Source organism: Symphalangus syndactylus, chromosome 7, assembly GCF_028878055.3.
Source record: "Symphalangus syndactylus isolate Jambi chromosome 7, NHGRI_mSymSyn1-v2.1_pri, whole genome shotgun sequence".
Lineage (NCBI taxonomy): Eukaryota > Metazoa > Chordata > Mammalia > Primates > Hylobatidae > Symphalangus > Symphalangus syndactylus.
In genome coordinates this window covers 98,531,539-98,549,393 of record NC_072429.2, presented here as the reverse complement: position 1 = coordinate 98,549,393, position 17,855 = coordinate 98,531,539, and the positions used below count along the sequence as shown (strand labels likewise).

Below are 17,855 nucleotides of genomic sequence, written 5' to 3'. Positions count from 1 at the left end.
AGGTCACAAAGATGAAGAGGGTCTAACTAGGGGGTTGGAACCCATGCAGTCTGGCTCTGTGGTGCTGCTCTTAACCACTACATGTTATCATTTCATTACCTTATCATGTTATATAAGGAACTGATGCTCAGAGAAGATGTTTCTTGCTTAAACATACCCATCTAGTTAATAATATCAGAACATTGGTTTTCAAAGGGTGGTCTGGGGACCCACAGGGGATCTCTGGGCATGGGGTCCCATGGTCAAAACTATTTTTATAATAATAGTAAGATGCTATTAATCTTTTACACTTGAATTCTCTCATGAACGTACAGTGGAGTTTTCCAGAGGTACGTGACATTTGATGTTATTACTGTGATAGCTAATGGAATATATATTTGTATATTCTTGTGTTTTAAAAGTTTCTGTTTTAATTTCTAATCTGGTAAATATTGATATAACCCACAGAAACAAAAGGTCTTTGGGGGTTCTCAATAATTTTTAAGAGTATAAAGGGGTCCTGAGACTAAAAAGAGTATAAAGAGGTCCTGAGTCACTACCAAAGCATAATGAGACACCAATATGTTTTCCAACAGTACATTCATTGATTCACAAACATTTATTCAACACTTGCCGTGGCTACTTTGTTAGGTGCTAGAGGTATTGGGTGTTGACTGAATATTATAACATTTTTTCCAGGTTTTGATGGTAGTTCTCAACTTACAACTACTCAACTTTGGGTGATTCATGCTTACAGCTCTTTGCCATTTACACCCATGTTACAATACTTTGGCCGTCAGAGCATAAACATGTGTTGCCCAGACAACTTTGAGGAAATGGATACCAGCCTTGAATGCTGAAGAAAGACCAATTTCTTTGTATCAGGGAAATTTTTAAAAGTCACCAAATGACCCTAACTTTTTTTATTTTTTTTAAAGTCACCAAATGACCCTAACTTTTCTCAAAAGACTTTTCAAAGACACCTGTCAAAAATCTAACTTCTCCCCTGAAAAAGGTCAATCTGAATTCTACTACTCTGATGAAGTATCCCTTCATTTTCTAATTTGGGACAGCTAAAATAATGATGATATTACAAGTACAGCATAAAACTTCTGCATGGTACACTATGATATTGTACTTTCATACATAATGTGATTAGTTATATTATTCAGCTAATTGTTTTCATAGACTTTAGATTTATGCTGAAAAGCACATACCATTTATATTTAAATGACTTATGTTTTTTGTATCCATCTCTAAAAACATGGACACCAGTCCACTGTTCAAGAATATAACTTCCTCATATAACAGTGGTTCTAGGAGAGAATTAGAATTGATCCACATAATTTTGCTCAGGATGTCCTTTCCAGAAACACAACCTTTGCTGCAGGAGGAGCCTTTGTCCTTTCACTCTATGCTCAGAATATTAGTGACGCTACTTTCTGCTCTAAAGAAGGAGGCCAAGTACAATTTGTGGATATTTTGGAGTGTAAGTTCATTTTCTCCCCACATACTATAAATCAAGTTACTGCTGAGTATTCTGAAATAGAACAATTATTGGATAAATTATGTGACACAGCTTTTATCACTGGTAAAGAAAAAAAAGCACTGTAAAGCAGAGAGGTCTAAGAAGTTAAGAAATCAAATGTACTGTTATAAATTGTTTAGAATAAGTAATATGAAAAAGGTATTAAAAAGAAAAAGGCAGATTCATTTTAGACAGGTTAAGGGGATGGCATGTTATTTCCTCCCAGCCACATAGACTTTGATCTTACCTTCTGATGTCCTGGAAAAGCACCAAGTCTTATTTCAGTATCAACAAATGCTTCTTCATCCAGTGTCACAACTTCACCATTACCTCCATCCTTCCACTTTGGAGATGTCAGGTTATGGACCAGTTTAATTGCTACTGACTTGTGCACAGTGTTTGTATTTGCCCAGTATATTCCAATTTGAAAAGCTTCCTGGAAAAATAATGCCTCAATTATAAGGTAATTTTCTTACCTTTGATATTTTTTACTTCAATCCTCAGGATTTTTTTAAATATTATATAATAGGTCTACTAAGGTAACCAAATATCCCTCCATGGTGTGTGTGTGTGTGTGTGTGTGTGTGTGTGTTTTGTAATGGCAACGTACATTTTATTTTGGCTCCCAATGTATTTTTTTTTTTTTTACTCACAATGGAATTCGTATTTACGGAAGGGAGGGGAAAACCAAACCCAAACAGTGACTACCCTGTAAATACCAAAGACTTCAAAAACTGAAGGTTTCATCTCATTTGACAAGAGAATAATATGCAACATTAGGTCCACACAGGTCAACATTCCAATTCCATAAGGTAACATCATCTGATTATTTTACAGAAAAAAGAAAAAATTCAATTAAATAAAGATGTTTATGACCTGGAGCTCCAAAAAGGATTCTGAAATTGTTCTCTATCAGAAAGACATTTTATTTAGGAGTCACTTTTACTCTATTTTTTTTTATAGATTTGTGTGTCTTCCTGAAACAGACTAGCCTTATAAAGAAGGTTTTGTGACAGAATATAAAATCTTCCTGTGATATTTTGGTTTGCAATTAGGTTTCTCTCTGTGTCAGTAATCATTCCACATTGTTATAATCAACTGGGTGGACATCCATAATTATGAACATCCAAGTCCACTTATAAAGGAAAAGGGTCCCTGACAAAAACAGTTGCTCTGAAATCCTCAATATCTTGCAGACTGCAGAGAATTTCCAGAAGAACAGCAAAGAGTACCTAGGGTATGGATAAGCACACATGATGGCTCTATTTCCTTAATATATACTAGACCAGCCCAAATACTTGTCAAATATCCTATACCAATGGAAATGAGAATGTAACTAATCCAAGTTATCAAATTTAATGGTAACTCAAGCACCAATAGTGTTGATGGTTAAAAAAAAGACATCAGAAAAGTCCTTGAATATCAAAGAACATTCCATACCTCTTACATATGCATCTAAGAATTTTTCACAACTGATTCATTCTGTTAAGATCATAAACGCAACTTTACAATAAAATCTACTTGTTGAGAGAGAAGAATTCATATTAGTTAAAAAAGTTACAGTACCTGAAAATTAGGAGGAATAATAATTTTGCCAGCAGGAACCTGTAGAACAATTTTCTCTCCTTCAAATAGCCAGAGGTCCCATTTGGATTCATTGATAAGCAGGGCCCAGGGCAGAAGTTCTATCAACAAAGTTCTAACATATGGCTTCCAGATTGACAGCTTCACTCGCATTGGGCTATCCCACTGACTTAGCTGTTCATTCCTGTTGCAAAAACCACATCCAAGAGACTCAATGAAATATGGTAACTTTAATATTTGTGAAATACGTTTAAAAATTCCAAACACACCATGCTCCTGCATGATACTTCCTCATACCAGAATCTTTCAATGCTAAATTTGCATGCAGGAGAAAGCAACTTTTCATGCAATTATGATCTAGATCATGAATAAAGAAATCTACAAAATACACCTACTAGATGATAAAAGGTAAGAATCTGACAGATACATGCACACACCACTTATGGTATTTAATATTTTTGTGAATGATCATTTGTTAATGTTGAGCAATTTTTGTAGAAAAAGATCACTGAAGAATATTACCTTTCAGAATCCTTCTTATTATAGGGCCATATGGGTTGAAGCAACTTTTCTGGCCCATAGAATTCGTCAAGGATCTGATTAACTGTGCCTCCAGGGTGTACCTTAGTGGCTATTTGCTTAATGAGGGATGTTGAGATGGGAACTGCACAATCTGAAGGATCATATTCTTCTCTAGGAAATTGAAATAAAAACCAAGAATATCAGATTTCTAAAGTGGTACACAATTTATTGAAAAATATCTAACTACAGATGTATTATAGGCCAACACCTTTTTGGTAGATAGAGTCCATTTATGGGACAGTGTATGGATGATCTGGGCCCTGGCTTTTCCTCTTTCTTCCCCCACCCCTCAATTCCTGGGTGTTGATCTCTATTCACATCTTCTTTCACCACAGAAGTCATGTGCCAATGAAATCTAAATTAAATTAAAAGTTCTGATGATCCCTGTTGGTTATTTCTAAGCTTAATGAGAAAGGCTGATTTTTATCTAAAACTACAGATGAGAATAAGAGATCACTAGGCAGGGCAATTTTAAAATAACATTCTCATAAGATAAGAAATCATGCAAAAAACTCCCTCCACTCTCATCTCCCTACCCACCCCCCACCCTCCCCAGTGCAAGGTTACTTTTCTACTTAATTTCTCCTAGGAAAATGTATGGAAGGATTTTTCTAGTACCTTGCTTGGAATGTCAGGTGATGTACAAGGTCAGGTTCTATGTTTTGCAGTGGTTTTTCCTGCCCTTTTCCTGGAATAATTTGTGTTTCACTCAATCCCAGACTCCTTTTCTCCAAATGTATGATAATGGGGTCTGGAAGATGACTCCTCATGATAAAAAGAGGGCTGAACACAATCTATAAAAATAAAAGGATAGAACAACTTTCATATTTGCTTTGTTGCAGTATTCCAGCTGTTTGATGCTGAAACAAACTTGTAATAAATCTCTTCCCTGGGTCACTCTGACCTTAATTTATTTCAGAACAGGAAAGGTCAGAGTCATATACCATATTTTAGGATTGGGAAAGCACTCACCATTCGTTGTTGCACTTGAGAGTTGGGTTCTAAAGTCAAAACTGTGCACCAGACATAAATAATGGAACTGTTTGAAGATGGCACCTGCACATGAAATAGAAAAGGGTCCTATTGAATACTAAGCAGTTTACTAATTAATCAAAATAAGGCACAGATACATCAGTTTGGAAGATTAAAAAGAGTTTAAAGTTTAGGGAAAAAGCCATTATTAAAAAAAACTAAGCAAAAACAGACTTCATTATGGCAGAAAGCAAATGTGCAGTGAGTCAACGGGGCCAACTCTTTCCATAAAGACAAAGAGATTTGCATAAGGAGAGATATAAGACTAAGTGGCAAAATGAAAGAGAATTTATCCTTTATGGGAATGAAAGTGATGATGGTAAAGATTGAGGAAGAGATAAAGTAACAGACCATCACAAAGATTCTTAAGTGAGGAGGATACCACCCTCACAGTTCCACCCTACCCCTAACCCTGGGGCAGCAGAATCTTTTTCAAGATATCACTTGCATCTGGGAGGGATAGAGTCTTGGCTGAAAGAACTACTGGAACTGATACAAATGTATTGTTGTGGGATGGGGAGGAAACAGTTTGAGAAGTACTATTCAAAGCCTTTCACTCCCCTTTTTTATATATCACTTTTTAATAAATTAAGTGCTGTACAAGTAAAGAACATTTTGAGAAAATTTCAATGTTAAAGCTGCTCTATTCTAGATTGAACTTCTTTTCAAACCTGAATGACAATGCTGTACTCAGGGGCTTTGGATTCCAGGCACACATCTCTTGACCAGTCTTCATCTCCTTTGGCCTTCACACACAGCTCCGTCAGTTCATTGTTTTCTAGTATGTATGAAGGCAATTTCTGTTTGGCTGTGAGGCAGTCAAAATGTTCCCGAACTACAGCTTGTCCATCTTGACCAATGTAATGCTGAACGACTTTTAGTTCTATGCTTTGAGACAAGTAACTACAGATGATCTGTCTTCCACAGATGATAATCTAAAAGACAGTAAGTATATAAGGCTTCATCAATTCAGACTTCATTAACTGGAAATATGTTATCGTTCAAACAGAGTAAACTATGTTGATGTTAATGGAAAGAAAATGAAGTAATTAGCTTAAACAGTACAAGAAGGAAAAAAGACTTGAAGTCAAGAAGAAATTTTGCTTTGGCCATGTTGAGTTTGCAGTATTTAAAGGACAGACATGTAGGAGTCCAGTACTCAATTAGAAATGCTGGTCAGGTGCTGGCCAGAGAAAATGTGGAGGCGGAGATAATGATTAGTGAAAGAAGAGCCTTGCAAACATGCACAAGCAGAAGACAGTTTACCTGAAAGAGAGGGTAGAAGCTCAAACCCAGAAACTGACCAATACTCCAGGGGCAGACTCAGGGTGAGAAGCTAGAAAATGGGGCCAGAGAAGAAGGGGTGAAGGAGAACAGAGGTGAATCAGGGGATAGTAGTTTTGCTGAAGCCATAAGAGAAGTGCCTGCCCAGGAGGTGGCAGTGAATCTTGTCAAGTGATGTAGAAATGGAAAAGACTGGGAATTGAAAATCATTTAGCTCTGGTAACTGAGAGGGCAATTGTGATCAATCTATTCCTTGGAGTTGATTTTCAAGGGTTTATTGAACTCTTATCTAGTGAGAAATCTCTGTATAAACAGAATACAAAATCTTTAATGCAGATATCTAATTTTTTTTATTTTATTCAGTTTATTTAGTTTTTTTAGACAGGGTCTTGCTCTTTTGCCCAGGCTGGAATGTAGTGGCATGATCACAGCTCACTGCAGTCTCAATCTCCCAGGCTCAAGCAATCCTCCCACCTCAGCCTCTGGAGTAGCTGGGTCTACAGGGAATGCACCACCCCACCTGGCTAACTTTTGTGCTTTTTGTAGGATGGGGTTTCACAGTGTTGCCTAGGCTGGTCTCAAACTCCTGAGCTCAAGTAATCTTCACACCCCAGCCTCCCAAAATGCTGGGATTACAAGCATGAGCTACTGTGCCTGGCCTAAACTGCATAAGTTTTATCTTTATAAACACACAGATTTATCCACTAAACCTATGGGTTATTCAACTTTACACCCAGGTAAGAGAGTATAGTTCATAGTAGGTATTAAGAAATGGGGGCCTTGGCCAGGTGCAGTGGTTCACGCCTATAATCCCAGCAGTTTGGGAGGCCAAGGCAGGTGGATCACCTAAGGTTGGGAGTTCGAGACCAGCCTGACCAACATGGAGAAACCCTGTCTCTACTAAAAATACAAAATTAGCTGGGCATGGTGGCACATGCCTGTAATCCCAGCTACTTGGGAGGCTGAGGCAGGAGAATCGCTTGAACCTGGGAGGTGGAGGTTGTGGTGAGCCGAGATCACGCCATTGCACTCCAGCCTGGGCAACAGGAGTAAAACTCCGTCTTAAAAAAAAAAAAAAGAGACAGAGAGAGAAAGAGAGAGAGAGAAAACAAATGGGGGCCTGGTAGAGGTCAAGGTTAGGAGTTCGAGACTAGCCTGGGCAACATGGCAAGATCCCATATATACAAAAAATTTAAAAATTAGCTAGGTATGGTGGTGTATGCCTGTAGTCACAGCTACTTGGGAGACTGAGGCAGGAGTATCACTTGAGCTCAGGAGTTCAAGGCTGCAGTGAATTATAATTGTGCCACTGTACTCCATCCTGGGTGACAGAGCAAGACCCTATCACTACAAAAAACAAATGTTTTCTTAAATTGGTTGAAATTGAAAAGATAATGCAAAATTTAATACGGTGGTGAATTCTTTCACAAAGCAAATCCTTCCGTAATATGAATATTCACCATGATTGGAGAAAATAGGACTTTCACATACTGAATTTCCTATTTGTACTATTTTTCCAGCATAACACACACACACATACACAGTATATGTAGAAGTCTAAGCATATGATGTTTAATTTTAATATGTCAACTTGACTGGGTCATGGTATGAGCAGACATTTAGTCAAACATTATTCTGGGTGTATACGTGAGGGTGTTTCTGAGCGAGATGAACATTTGAATTGGTAGACTGAGTAAAGCAGATTGTCTTCCCCAACATGGGTGGGCATCATCCAACCAAATGAAGACCCAATCTAAGGAAAAGGCTAAGTAAGAGGAAACTCATTTCGCCTGACTGCTTGAGCTAGGGCATTGGTCTTTTCTGGCCTTTGGACTTGGAATGAAGCATCAGCTCTTCTTGGGTCTTGAACTTGCCAGACTTTGGACTGGAACTTACACTATTGGCTCTCCTGGTTCTCTGGCCTTTGTAATCAGATGGGAGCTACACATTGGCTCTCCTGGGTCTGCAGCTTGCTGACTGCAGATCTTGGGACTTCTCTAAGATTATGTCGTTTCATAATCATGAGTCGATTTATAATAAATCATTCTTTTTCCACACACCCATGCATGTACATGTGTGCATGCATGGGTGTGCACACACACACCCCCTCATCAGTGCTGTTTTTCTGAAGAACACATTCTCACAGCAACCTTATAAAGTAGGTGCTACTATGACTCCCCATCTTAACAGAGAGAAAATTTAACAGAGATATTTAATAACTTGCTTGGTGTTACCCAGTAAGTCTGGCCCAGAGTTTGTTGACCATCACCCTGATAGTCTGTCTCTCATAAAATTAATATCTACTCATTAAGAAAAGTTAGAAACCATAAAAAAGAAAGTAAGGGCTGCTCTTTATAACACAAATGTGTCAGACACCATTGCTTCTCTTCCCAATAGCTGTTCTCTCCTTTCCTCTTATTGTTAAAAACCCTCACTTGATTTGGTTAGGTATCAAAAGGCAGCAAAGTACTCAGGGAAGGTAGACACCTCCCTTGGCCTCCAGTGGCTGTATCATGATTGGTACAAGCCAATCCTGTTAATTCCATTCTCCTTTTGCCATTGATCAGGGTAAACATGGAACTCTGTTTTGGCTAATAATATGAGAAGGGAAGACTGGTAAAAGGCTCTAGGAAAGATATTACTCCTTGATAATAAGGGAGACAGTTTGAGAAGAGAAGCCCTTTTGTGTCACAGAAGCTGTCATCAGAGGATGTATCCAGCTTTAATGCCATCTGAGACCAGGCAGGCAAATCTAAGAGGCTGACAGAGAAGCAAATACAACACTGGGTTGCTTAGCCAATACTGAACCAGCCTTCTTCCTCCTCGTTATGTGAAACAATAAACATAGAATAGTATCTGCCTCATTAACTTGCTATGAAGATTAACAAGCATATTGTGTAACTTCAAACTGAAAGCGTCCTAATTGATACATTTTCCTATGTCATCAAGAGTTCTCTGTAACCATCAATTTTAATGAACTATTATTTACACCAATAAATTACACTAAAAATATTATCACTATTTTTTGATGGGGGTCTTGCTCTGTCACCCAAGGTGGAATGCAGTGGCAAGATTTCAGCTCACTGCAGCCTTGAACTCCTGGGCTCAAGGGATCTTCTTGCCTCAGCCTCCTAAGTAGCTTGGACTACAGGCACATGCCACCATGCCTGGCTAATGTATTTTATTTTATTTTTTGTAGAGATAGGGTCTTGCTATGTTGACCAGGCTGGTCTCAAACCCCTGGGCTCAAGTGATTCTCCTGCCTCAGGCTCCCAAAGTGCTGGGATCATAGGCATGAGCCACTACGCTGGGATGAACTATTATTTAATCAAAAGAAACCTGCTAGATTGAGGAACCAAAAATTAAATGTCATTGTTGTTTTAATTTGCATTATTTGAATGGTGAGGTTTAGCTTTTTCTCATTTATTTCTCAACTATCTGCTTGTTTGAATTTTCTTTAGAAGGAGCACATCTGTAAAACCAAGCTGTGCTTAACTGTTATATTTCCCCTTGATACTCTAGCCATTATAATCTTTTAAAACTATGCTTTCACAATAACAAACCATAAAAGACAACTGAACTATGATCCTAAATTAGGAAGCAAACTTTTCTTTAGCAAATGCTAGGGGTTACTAGACACTCATGATAAGTCTTACGATGCCATAGCATTGCCTAACTTGAAATAAACATTTGAAAACTCTGAAGCATTATTTAACTCTGTTATTCTTGATGTGCCCAAGCCTGGCAATATATGCACATGGCTCTTGCTTCAGAACCTTTGGACCCCAGGAGATTTAGAAGAGAATTTTGCTGTCTCTCAGAGAAACCACAGAATCTCCACAACCATCTGGGACTCACTTTGTTTAAAGACAAAGATCCTCTTGGTGGGTTTTTATAGTCTCATTTTCAACTAAAAAGCCTGTTAAATAGGCTTTCAAATTTGATAAAAAGAACATTCTTAAAAGTGGCCAGGGAGGGAAGGCTACTTTAGATGAAGGAAAATCGAAAAATGGTCACTCAGTGGAGTAGTGTGCTTTCACGGCTGTTCCAGGGTTAGGTTCAGGAGAGTTCTATCTGTTTTTCTTCAAAGTCGCAAAACTTACAATGCCTTTATTTTGAAAATTATGGTTAGAATTTCAAGATTAATTTATCAGTTGAAGACAGCTACTTAATTTTTTTAAATGCACGGTTTCTCTTTAATACACATTTCCAGGTTTCACACTAATTCCCCTCCTTCCCCAAAGCCACAAAGATGTGTGTTGAAGATTTCCACATATGATTTTACTTAGCAGATTTCAGAACTCTTATTAGATCAGTGCCAAGAAGAATAGTGATATTAAAGAATAACTCCAGAGCACCAGATGCACTGGAAAATGATATCTTAACCATGATTAAAAGTACGTGTATAAAGATACCATTATTACATACATACATGTGTACATTTGAGATTTTAGAGTAGTAAAGGTTTCTTCAACAAAAGGATGGGAAACATGGAAGCAAATAAGTGTACATGAGTAGTTGTAGAACATACAAAGTTCCCACAAAATTTTCTGTGGTCAATTTTCATTCAATTGGGGGAAATGAGAGGGGTATAAGAAATGCAGAGCACAGATAACCCAGCATCAATGTTAAAAAAGAGCTTTAGCCAATTCTCCATTATCCAGGGGGCGTTAAGGTACATCAGGGATCTGCATACACTCACCTCCCCAAATGGGCCCTGGTAATTAGGCAGCTGCAGTTTATTGCAAATTTCCAGGCCCAGGTGGGATAGAAGGAAAGAAGCCAAGATGTGAGGGAGACAAGAATCCACAAAGTTCTTCTGAAGCTTGGTTCCCTTCTTCCTTCCTAACCTTGCCAATTGAGGAAATCCTATGTCTCTGATGTACTTTAACCAGAGCAAATCTGAACGCTAAACTACCCTGACAGCAAAAATGAAATCCAATTGAAAAAGACATTTAACATTTTTGCTTGTGGGTGTGTGTATCTGAGTGAGTGAGGGGGCAGGGAAGAGGTAAAACTGTCAGACATTTTTAGAAATGTATTTTTCAAATAACCAACTTTTATGACATTTGGTAGGTATACCATTGTGTTGTGTAATATTTGTGCAGGAACACTGTATGTATTAATTTATCCCTGAAATTTAACATTGTTTCTTGAAAATATATAGTATCTATACAAGAATGAGTCACTATTGTTATAATACAAAACCGTCCAACTAGTGTTACTCATGCCTGATAACATTTCATTAGAATAATTTTAAATATGGTATATTGGGCTATGGCAGGAGGGCAGGCATGTTGTAAGCATTTTACATACACAAACTCAGTTAATCCTCACACTAACTTCCTGAGGAAGGCACTATTACTATCCCAATTTTACAGATGAGGAAATTGATTCAGAGTTTAAATGACTTGCTGAAGATCACACAGCTAGCAAGCAGATACAGCCAAGTTGCCTATGATCTTGACTACGAGGACATACCATTAAAACCATTTCTCTATGGAGGGACCCTGCCATTTCGGTAATTGATAAATGTCCTAGCAGCCACACTAAAATGAGCTGAACCATTTGGGAAAGTTTAGACTGGAGCTATAGTAGTCAAATTGTGGTCCCTGGACCAGCAGCATCAGCAGCACCTGGGAACTTGTTAGAAATGCAAATTACAGGCCACACCCAATCTGAAACTCTGGGGTTGGGACCCAGCAATCTGTGTTTTAACAAGCCCTCCAGGGGATTCTGATGCACACTCAAATTTGAGAAGGCCTAGAGAGAAGAAAACCAAGGAAAAACACAATAGCTTCTCTTATGTTTTTGAAGGGCTATAATGTAGAGGAGAGGTGACTTGTGGAGTCCTCACAACAAGTTTTGCGCTCGTATATGCCTTGTAGTTCTAGGAAATGGGGAAAGGTAGTGGAATGGTAAAAGATTTTTGGTTCAAAATCAGGAAGAAAACTTAGCTGGTAGTAGCCAACAGAAAGGGCTGCTGTGTGAGGGAATGAGCCTCTTGTCATCTGAACTATTCAAAGAGGCTGGATGACCTTTTCTCAGACATATTACTGAATGGGAAGGTGGATAAGACATTCCTGAGACCATGAGTGACAGAATCAGAAAACCAGTATATACTTACTGGGCAGATATTCATTGACAGCAAATTCATGTAAGAGTGTTCTGAGGGCAGATGGGAGTTAGTGACACTCCTTGTTCTCTTTGGCTCAATGCTCACACTAGTAGGCTGGTCGCTGCAGGAATCCTTCAGTAAGACTCATCTGTCCCACATTTGTCTCTTCGTTTATGCTATACTGTCTACTTGGAATGCTCTCTCTTAATCCAAATTCCACATATTTTCCAAAGCCCAGCTCATGTCATATCTTCTCAGTGAAACCTCTAAACTCCCTTTACACTTACTGTCAGTTGAAAACATTGTTGGGCTTACATAAAATTGCAATTTAAAAGCAAAGATTGTTTCACATACTTGGTGTTTTCCATTTTACTTTGTTCCACTTTAGGCAATCAATAAATATTCTGAGGAATGCTCAGGTAATTGGGAAGAGTCTTCCATGCTTCTTTTCTGAGACTCCTCTGCTAGAGTTGAATTCTCTTTTTATTTCCATGGCCCACAATAATAAGATCATCAAGTCCAGCTCCTTGATCAGGTGCAGACCAAGAATGCATATGGTGTGGGTCCTACTGTTCATCTCGCTAGTAGCTTCCTGCTTCCTCCTTGGCATGCAGCAACAGAATAGCCCCTGCTGCTCCACAGGGGAAGCTCCCCTTTTCCAGGTACTAAGTGCTATTTCTATCATGTCCCACAAAAGCTCTGGGTAGACTGTTACAATCCAGATGTAGATGTATATGTTGAAACTCTAACGACAAATCCAGTTATTATGTGTGCAGTGAAGCCAGTTTTCAGATTTTAATACTTCCTTTTTTTCTTTCTACTCTTGTCATATGCTCCGTGCTTGAAAAACATCTTTTAGAAACCACATTTTCACATCTTAAGAACACAAAGAAAGTGTCAGATACTTTTTTCCCTTTGCAGTCTTAGAACTTCAAAAACAGCCAAAAGGAAGTTTTATAAAATACGTAAAAATATGTGCTGAGAGCTAAGGTTTTATATGCCAAGAGTTAGGCTGCAGTGAATTTTTACTGCAGTTAATATTAACTCCTAGGAAAAGAAAAGCTTGCTGGAGACCCAGGCCCACTCTGTCATGGGAGAGTATCACAGCACTTCCTTACAGATCATTCTCACGTGCATGAGAACCAACTCTTGGTTATCCGCTGGTGGATTATCCAGGGTTCCCACTACTCTTTGCTTCTTTTCCTTTTCCATAAAGGACTTTTGGCTATTTCACAGCTCATTAGCACCTCCACCAGAAGGTAGGTGGTGACAGGGAGAAGAGGTGAAACTAAAATCAGTAAATTTTACTGCTCGTTAGCAGCTCTTGTAAAAGAAGTGGGACAAAGGGTTTGAAGCCATCATCATTGTCAGGATCATAGATAAGCATTTATTAAATGCTCACATGCATGGTAGTAGTAGATATAACTAGGCATAACCACTGTGATTTAAAAAAATATATTATTTTCATCTCCATTACACTGAATAATTAAGAGGTGTCTGGGTCATGAACACAAAGAAACTTACCTGTTTTTGTACTCCATTGAGTTGCTGAACCTTGATGATGAGAGAAGCAGTTCGACCCCTGTACTGAATTGTTCTAATAAAAGTCCCGGCATGGTCCACATTGAAAGGCTCTGACCAACGCCAGTTGCCCCAACCTTCAATACAGATGTGTAACAGCTGGAGAAAAAAACAATAATCGTCATAATGCCAAACGTGCCAACAAAAACCTAGTCCTAAAATGAAAGTCTCATTGCTGGAAAACCTTTCCATTTGTAATATTTCGCATCTGTTTTCTTTCTAACCTGCATTATTCATCCACTTCCAACTTATTCCACCAGGCTAAGAATAGCAAATATGCCACATAGAGTCAATGTGGTTTTTCAGATCACATTTTAAACCTTCTTAAAAATAATTTTCCTATCAAATGGTAAAAGGCCTGCTGAACATTTGAGAAAAGATCATTTCATTCATCTGGAGGACAAAAAGGTTGAAGTGTGAGATCAAAGAACCTTGGTATTGGCTGCTAGTTTTTTCCTTCTTATGGCTAGGCAGTAATTAAAGCTAAATTTGGTTTGTGGTTTTTTTTTTAACCATAAATTGCCATACCTTTTTTCTTTTGATAAAGAACAAAATAGCAGTTTGAAGATGCAATTCATTTAATATACTTTCCTTATGAGATCACAGATATATCAAATTAGAAATACCGTCAACATTTTAAATGTTAAGATATGATGTATTTGTTCTTTTTTTTTGTTATGTACTTATTGTAACATTTACCAATTGAGTCTCCTGACACATATTTATATTTATTCATGTAGCATTGCCACGTCTGGTCATGTTTGGATTTGTTTTGGGGTCATATATGTCCTATTTCTACTGTTACCCACTAACTGCAGCTAAGAAAATCAGTTTAACTATATGAGTGTTCCAAAAAAATACATAATAATTAGTACTTTTGTAGGAAACAGGTTTAAATGAAAACAATGTTCTATGATTTGTAAGTACAAGCAAAGAAAACTGACTGTTTTTTTGAGTCTCGCTCTGTTGCCAGGCTGGAGTGCAGTGACACGATCTCAGCTCACTGCAACCTCCACCTCCCGGGTTCAAGCGATTCTCCTGCCTCAGCCTCCCGAGTAGCTGGGATTACAGATGCCTGCCATCACCCCAGCTAATTTTTGCATGTTTAGTAGAGACAGGGTTTCACCATGTTGGCCAGGCTGGTCTCAAACTCTTGACCTCATGATCGCTTGCCTCGTCCTCCCAAAGTGCTAGGATTACAGGCGTGAGCCATTGTGCCTGGGCAAAAACTGATATTTTAAGAAAAATATATTTATATCATATGCAAACAATTTAAAGCTTTCTTTCATATCACATATAATTTTTTAACAGAGCTAACCAAAGGTAAATCTCATGAAAAACTCCCAATTAGTAGACAGAATAAAACTTTGAAAACCTCCTGTAAGACCATCATAAAAGGCCCTAATAATAAATACTTAAATTGCCATAATATTAAATGTCTTGGTGGAAGCAGGTTAGTTTTTAGTTTCAGCCTTGGGAGGAGTCCTGATAACACGCTTAAATTTAAAAAATTCCCAAGGTCATCACAACATACGTTTTCGATGTTAAGATAGGGCTTTAAAAAAAAATCTGAATATATTATTTTAAAAAATCTCCTAACTCATCTCCCTGCTGTTAATATGGCCTCACTCAAGTTCTTCCTCCACGCACTGCCAGTGATCTTGTGATAGGAAAATGCTATCAGTTAGGTGATTTCTAAAAAAGGCTAACAGCTGAGAAAACACACGTGCGTGCATACACACACACACACACACACACACACACAAACACACCCTGGATAGCAAATACCTTTAGGGAAAATATGGTCTTATATACACTCTACAACATAAAAGTACCAGAATATCTTTGATGTTTAAATATTAGTAACAGAGAAAAAAAGAAAAATAGCAGTGTTTGGAACCCTTTCAGTTTTTTATAGCAGCAACTGGGAATCAAGCTAAGGGTACACACAAAACTAAAAGAAATAAGAAAGTTGTTTTCTTTGGACAGACTAGTAGCTGGAAATGACAAAAAAAAAATAATGAGGCAAGGTACTTAAGATCAAGCTCAGCTATATTTTTCCTGAACATTTCATAGACTCTAGAGAAAGTTTTAATGTACACAATGTAATTTTAAGTGAGGAATGCTCACATTTGCATATGAGCTCAGTTTTAGATAGCTGCTCACTGTGTACACAGGTTTTAAGGACTGGATGTCACCAAGGAATATGCTGTCAGGTTTTGCTTGGCAGCTATTTGTTCTCAGAATGTTGGCACAGATATTTTCTTTGAATTATGAAAATTCAGATATGTTTGGATTTAGTTCACACAGGAAAATTAAGTGGGAGAAAAACATTTGTAACACTTCTTCCCACATGCATCATCAATGGAACATTTGTAATGTTTGGTCTACTGTTAAAAAACATCTAAATATCATTGGCAATTAGATGCATATAATTCATTAGGAAAGGAACTACATTCTTGAGAGAAACCAACAAAAAGAAATTCAGGAGGCCTAGCAGTACTTCAGTTCTCCTTCCCATGGTGTAATCACCCCTGCCTGGGAACCCGTGGCACTGGATTTGAGCACTGGATGGCAGTGAATGCTCAGATACGCACAGACACCTAGCTAAGGTGAGAGGTTTTGTTCTTGTTGGACCCACTGACTAAATCTCACTGCTACAGGTACTGTAAGTCTCCATTTAGTAACAAATACTTGCATACCTATTTTTATTTCTATACAGAAAGAAGCATAAAATCGGGCACAAAAAAAGTGACATTTGTGTTAGATCACCTGATTCAAATGAGATTTTGATCATCATCCAACACATTTTCATTACTCAAGTACTATAAGGAAGGTAATATGCTAGGCACTGTGGAGGAAATACAGAGGAAGAGATATGTTCTTTGCCCCACAAGGAGCTTATGATCATATAGGGAAAATAAGGCAAGAACAAATAACTAACATGAGGCAGTCAGGAAAGGACAGGAGCAGTCACATAGTAGTCCAGTTAAGGAAGGGTCTGGATCAGGTTGCTGTGATTAAGAAAACATTGGGAAGCAGCTGGGTCTCAGAGTTTGGGTAGGATTTCAACTGGCAAAGATGACAGTTCCTTCCCATGCCAAAAAGACAATGTGAGATGTGCAAAGTAGTACACATGCTCGGGACAAGGTTGACCATCTCAATTGGCCAGAGAAAAGGGAACATGAATAAAGGGGTGGAGGATAAGGTTAAATACATAGATTTAGATTGTGGCTGGCACTGATTTACTAAACTAAGGAATTTGCACTTTATGCAGGAATTACTGGATAGTCACTGATACCTTCCCTATAAGTGAGCAATGTGCTCACAAAGAGTGAGAGCACGTGGAGAGGCAGGAAGACTGCAGGAGTTGCATGAGGCGCAATGTGGGCTAGAAATACAGGGGAGAGGAAAGCAATGGGCTTCACAGAAAATAACTATCCCTTCTGCCTGAAGCCCAGGGCATTTTTGTGTTCTTTTATCAATTTGGAAATTTTCTTTCACCTCTTTTCTATTAAGATTTTCCTTCCTTACTTCCCCTACCATCATTCAATCTATCCAGGCTTTTCAGTCTCTTTGGTCTACTTAGTGTCTAATATTTTCCACGGTGGGGGGAAAAGTCAAACAGGAACTATTCTTGTTGGAAGTTTTTGATGACAACTAAAACTAAGCAATAAGGCAGGTTGTACAGTGGCCACACTCGATGGAAGGTCCCAAGAGAGTACATTTTCTTTTTTTCCAGCAGACCCCCAGAGCTGCGCTGGCAGCCAGACTAAATTCATAGTTTTCCCACTGAAAACCTCAGATGGAAGCATATACAGTTTTCAACTCATTTTTTTTCTATACAAAATAAAACTTAAAACAGAATTACTGATCAGGGAATTAGGGATCAGCCCTGAGGACCATCTACAGTTTTGTCCAAAGGGAGAATTCCTAAATTGATATATTTAAGAGGAAAGAAAAATAAGATAAAATCTAGGAAAACAGAGTACACCAAAGAAGAGAAAGTGGATGGTTAAATAAAAAATGTTAAACTGCATCTTAAAACATAAATGATAAAGGTACCAAATACTTTTTTGTGAAGTTACATATTTCACTATTCATTTTAAAACCATTGTCAAGATTTTTTCTACTTCAATAATCACAAATTAAAATTTTATCTTCGCA

At 38.1% G+C, this 17,855-nt stretch overlaps 1 protein-coding gene across 17 annotated transcripts in view; it reads right to left on the bottom strand.

Moving 5' to 3' along the window:
• Positions 1 to 17,855, bottom strand: part of VPS13B (vacuolar protein sorting 13 homolog B) — an 897,698-nt gene that overhangs the window by 60,822 nt on the left and 819,021 nt on the right. For all 17 annotated transcript variants that reach the window (XM_063642860.1, XM_055286878.2, XM_063642862.1 and 14 more), the window contains exons 44-50: positions 13,632 to 13,787; positions 5,377 to 5,640; positions 4,646 to 4,729; positions 4,292 to 4,467; positions 3,614 to 3,784; positions 3,074 to 3,275; positions 1,755 to 1,943 (exon numbers count right to left, since the gene is read on the bottom strand). In XM_063642860.1, the coding sequence (XP_063498930.1) occupies positions 1,755 to 1,943; positions 3,074 to 3,275; positions 3,614 to 3,784; positions 4,292 to 4,467; positions 4,646 to 4,729; positions 5,377 to 5,640; positions 13,632 to 13,787 (1,242 nt within the window). The remainder of the gene's footprint in view (positions 1 to 1,754; positions 1,944 to 3,073; positions 3,276 to 3,613; positions 3,785 to 4,291; positions 4,468 to 4,645; positions 4,730 to 5,376; positions 5,641 to 13,631; positions 13,788 to 17,855) is intronic.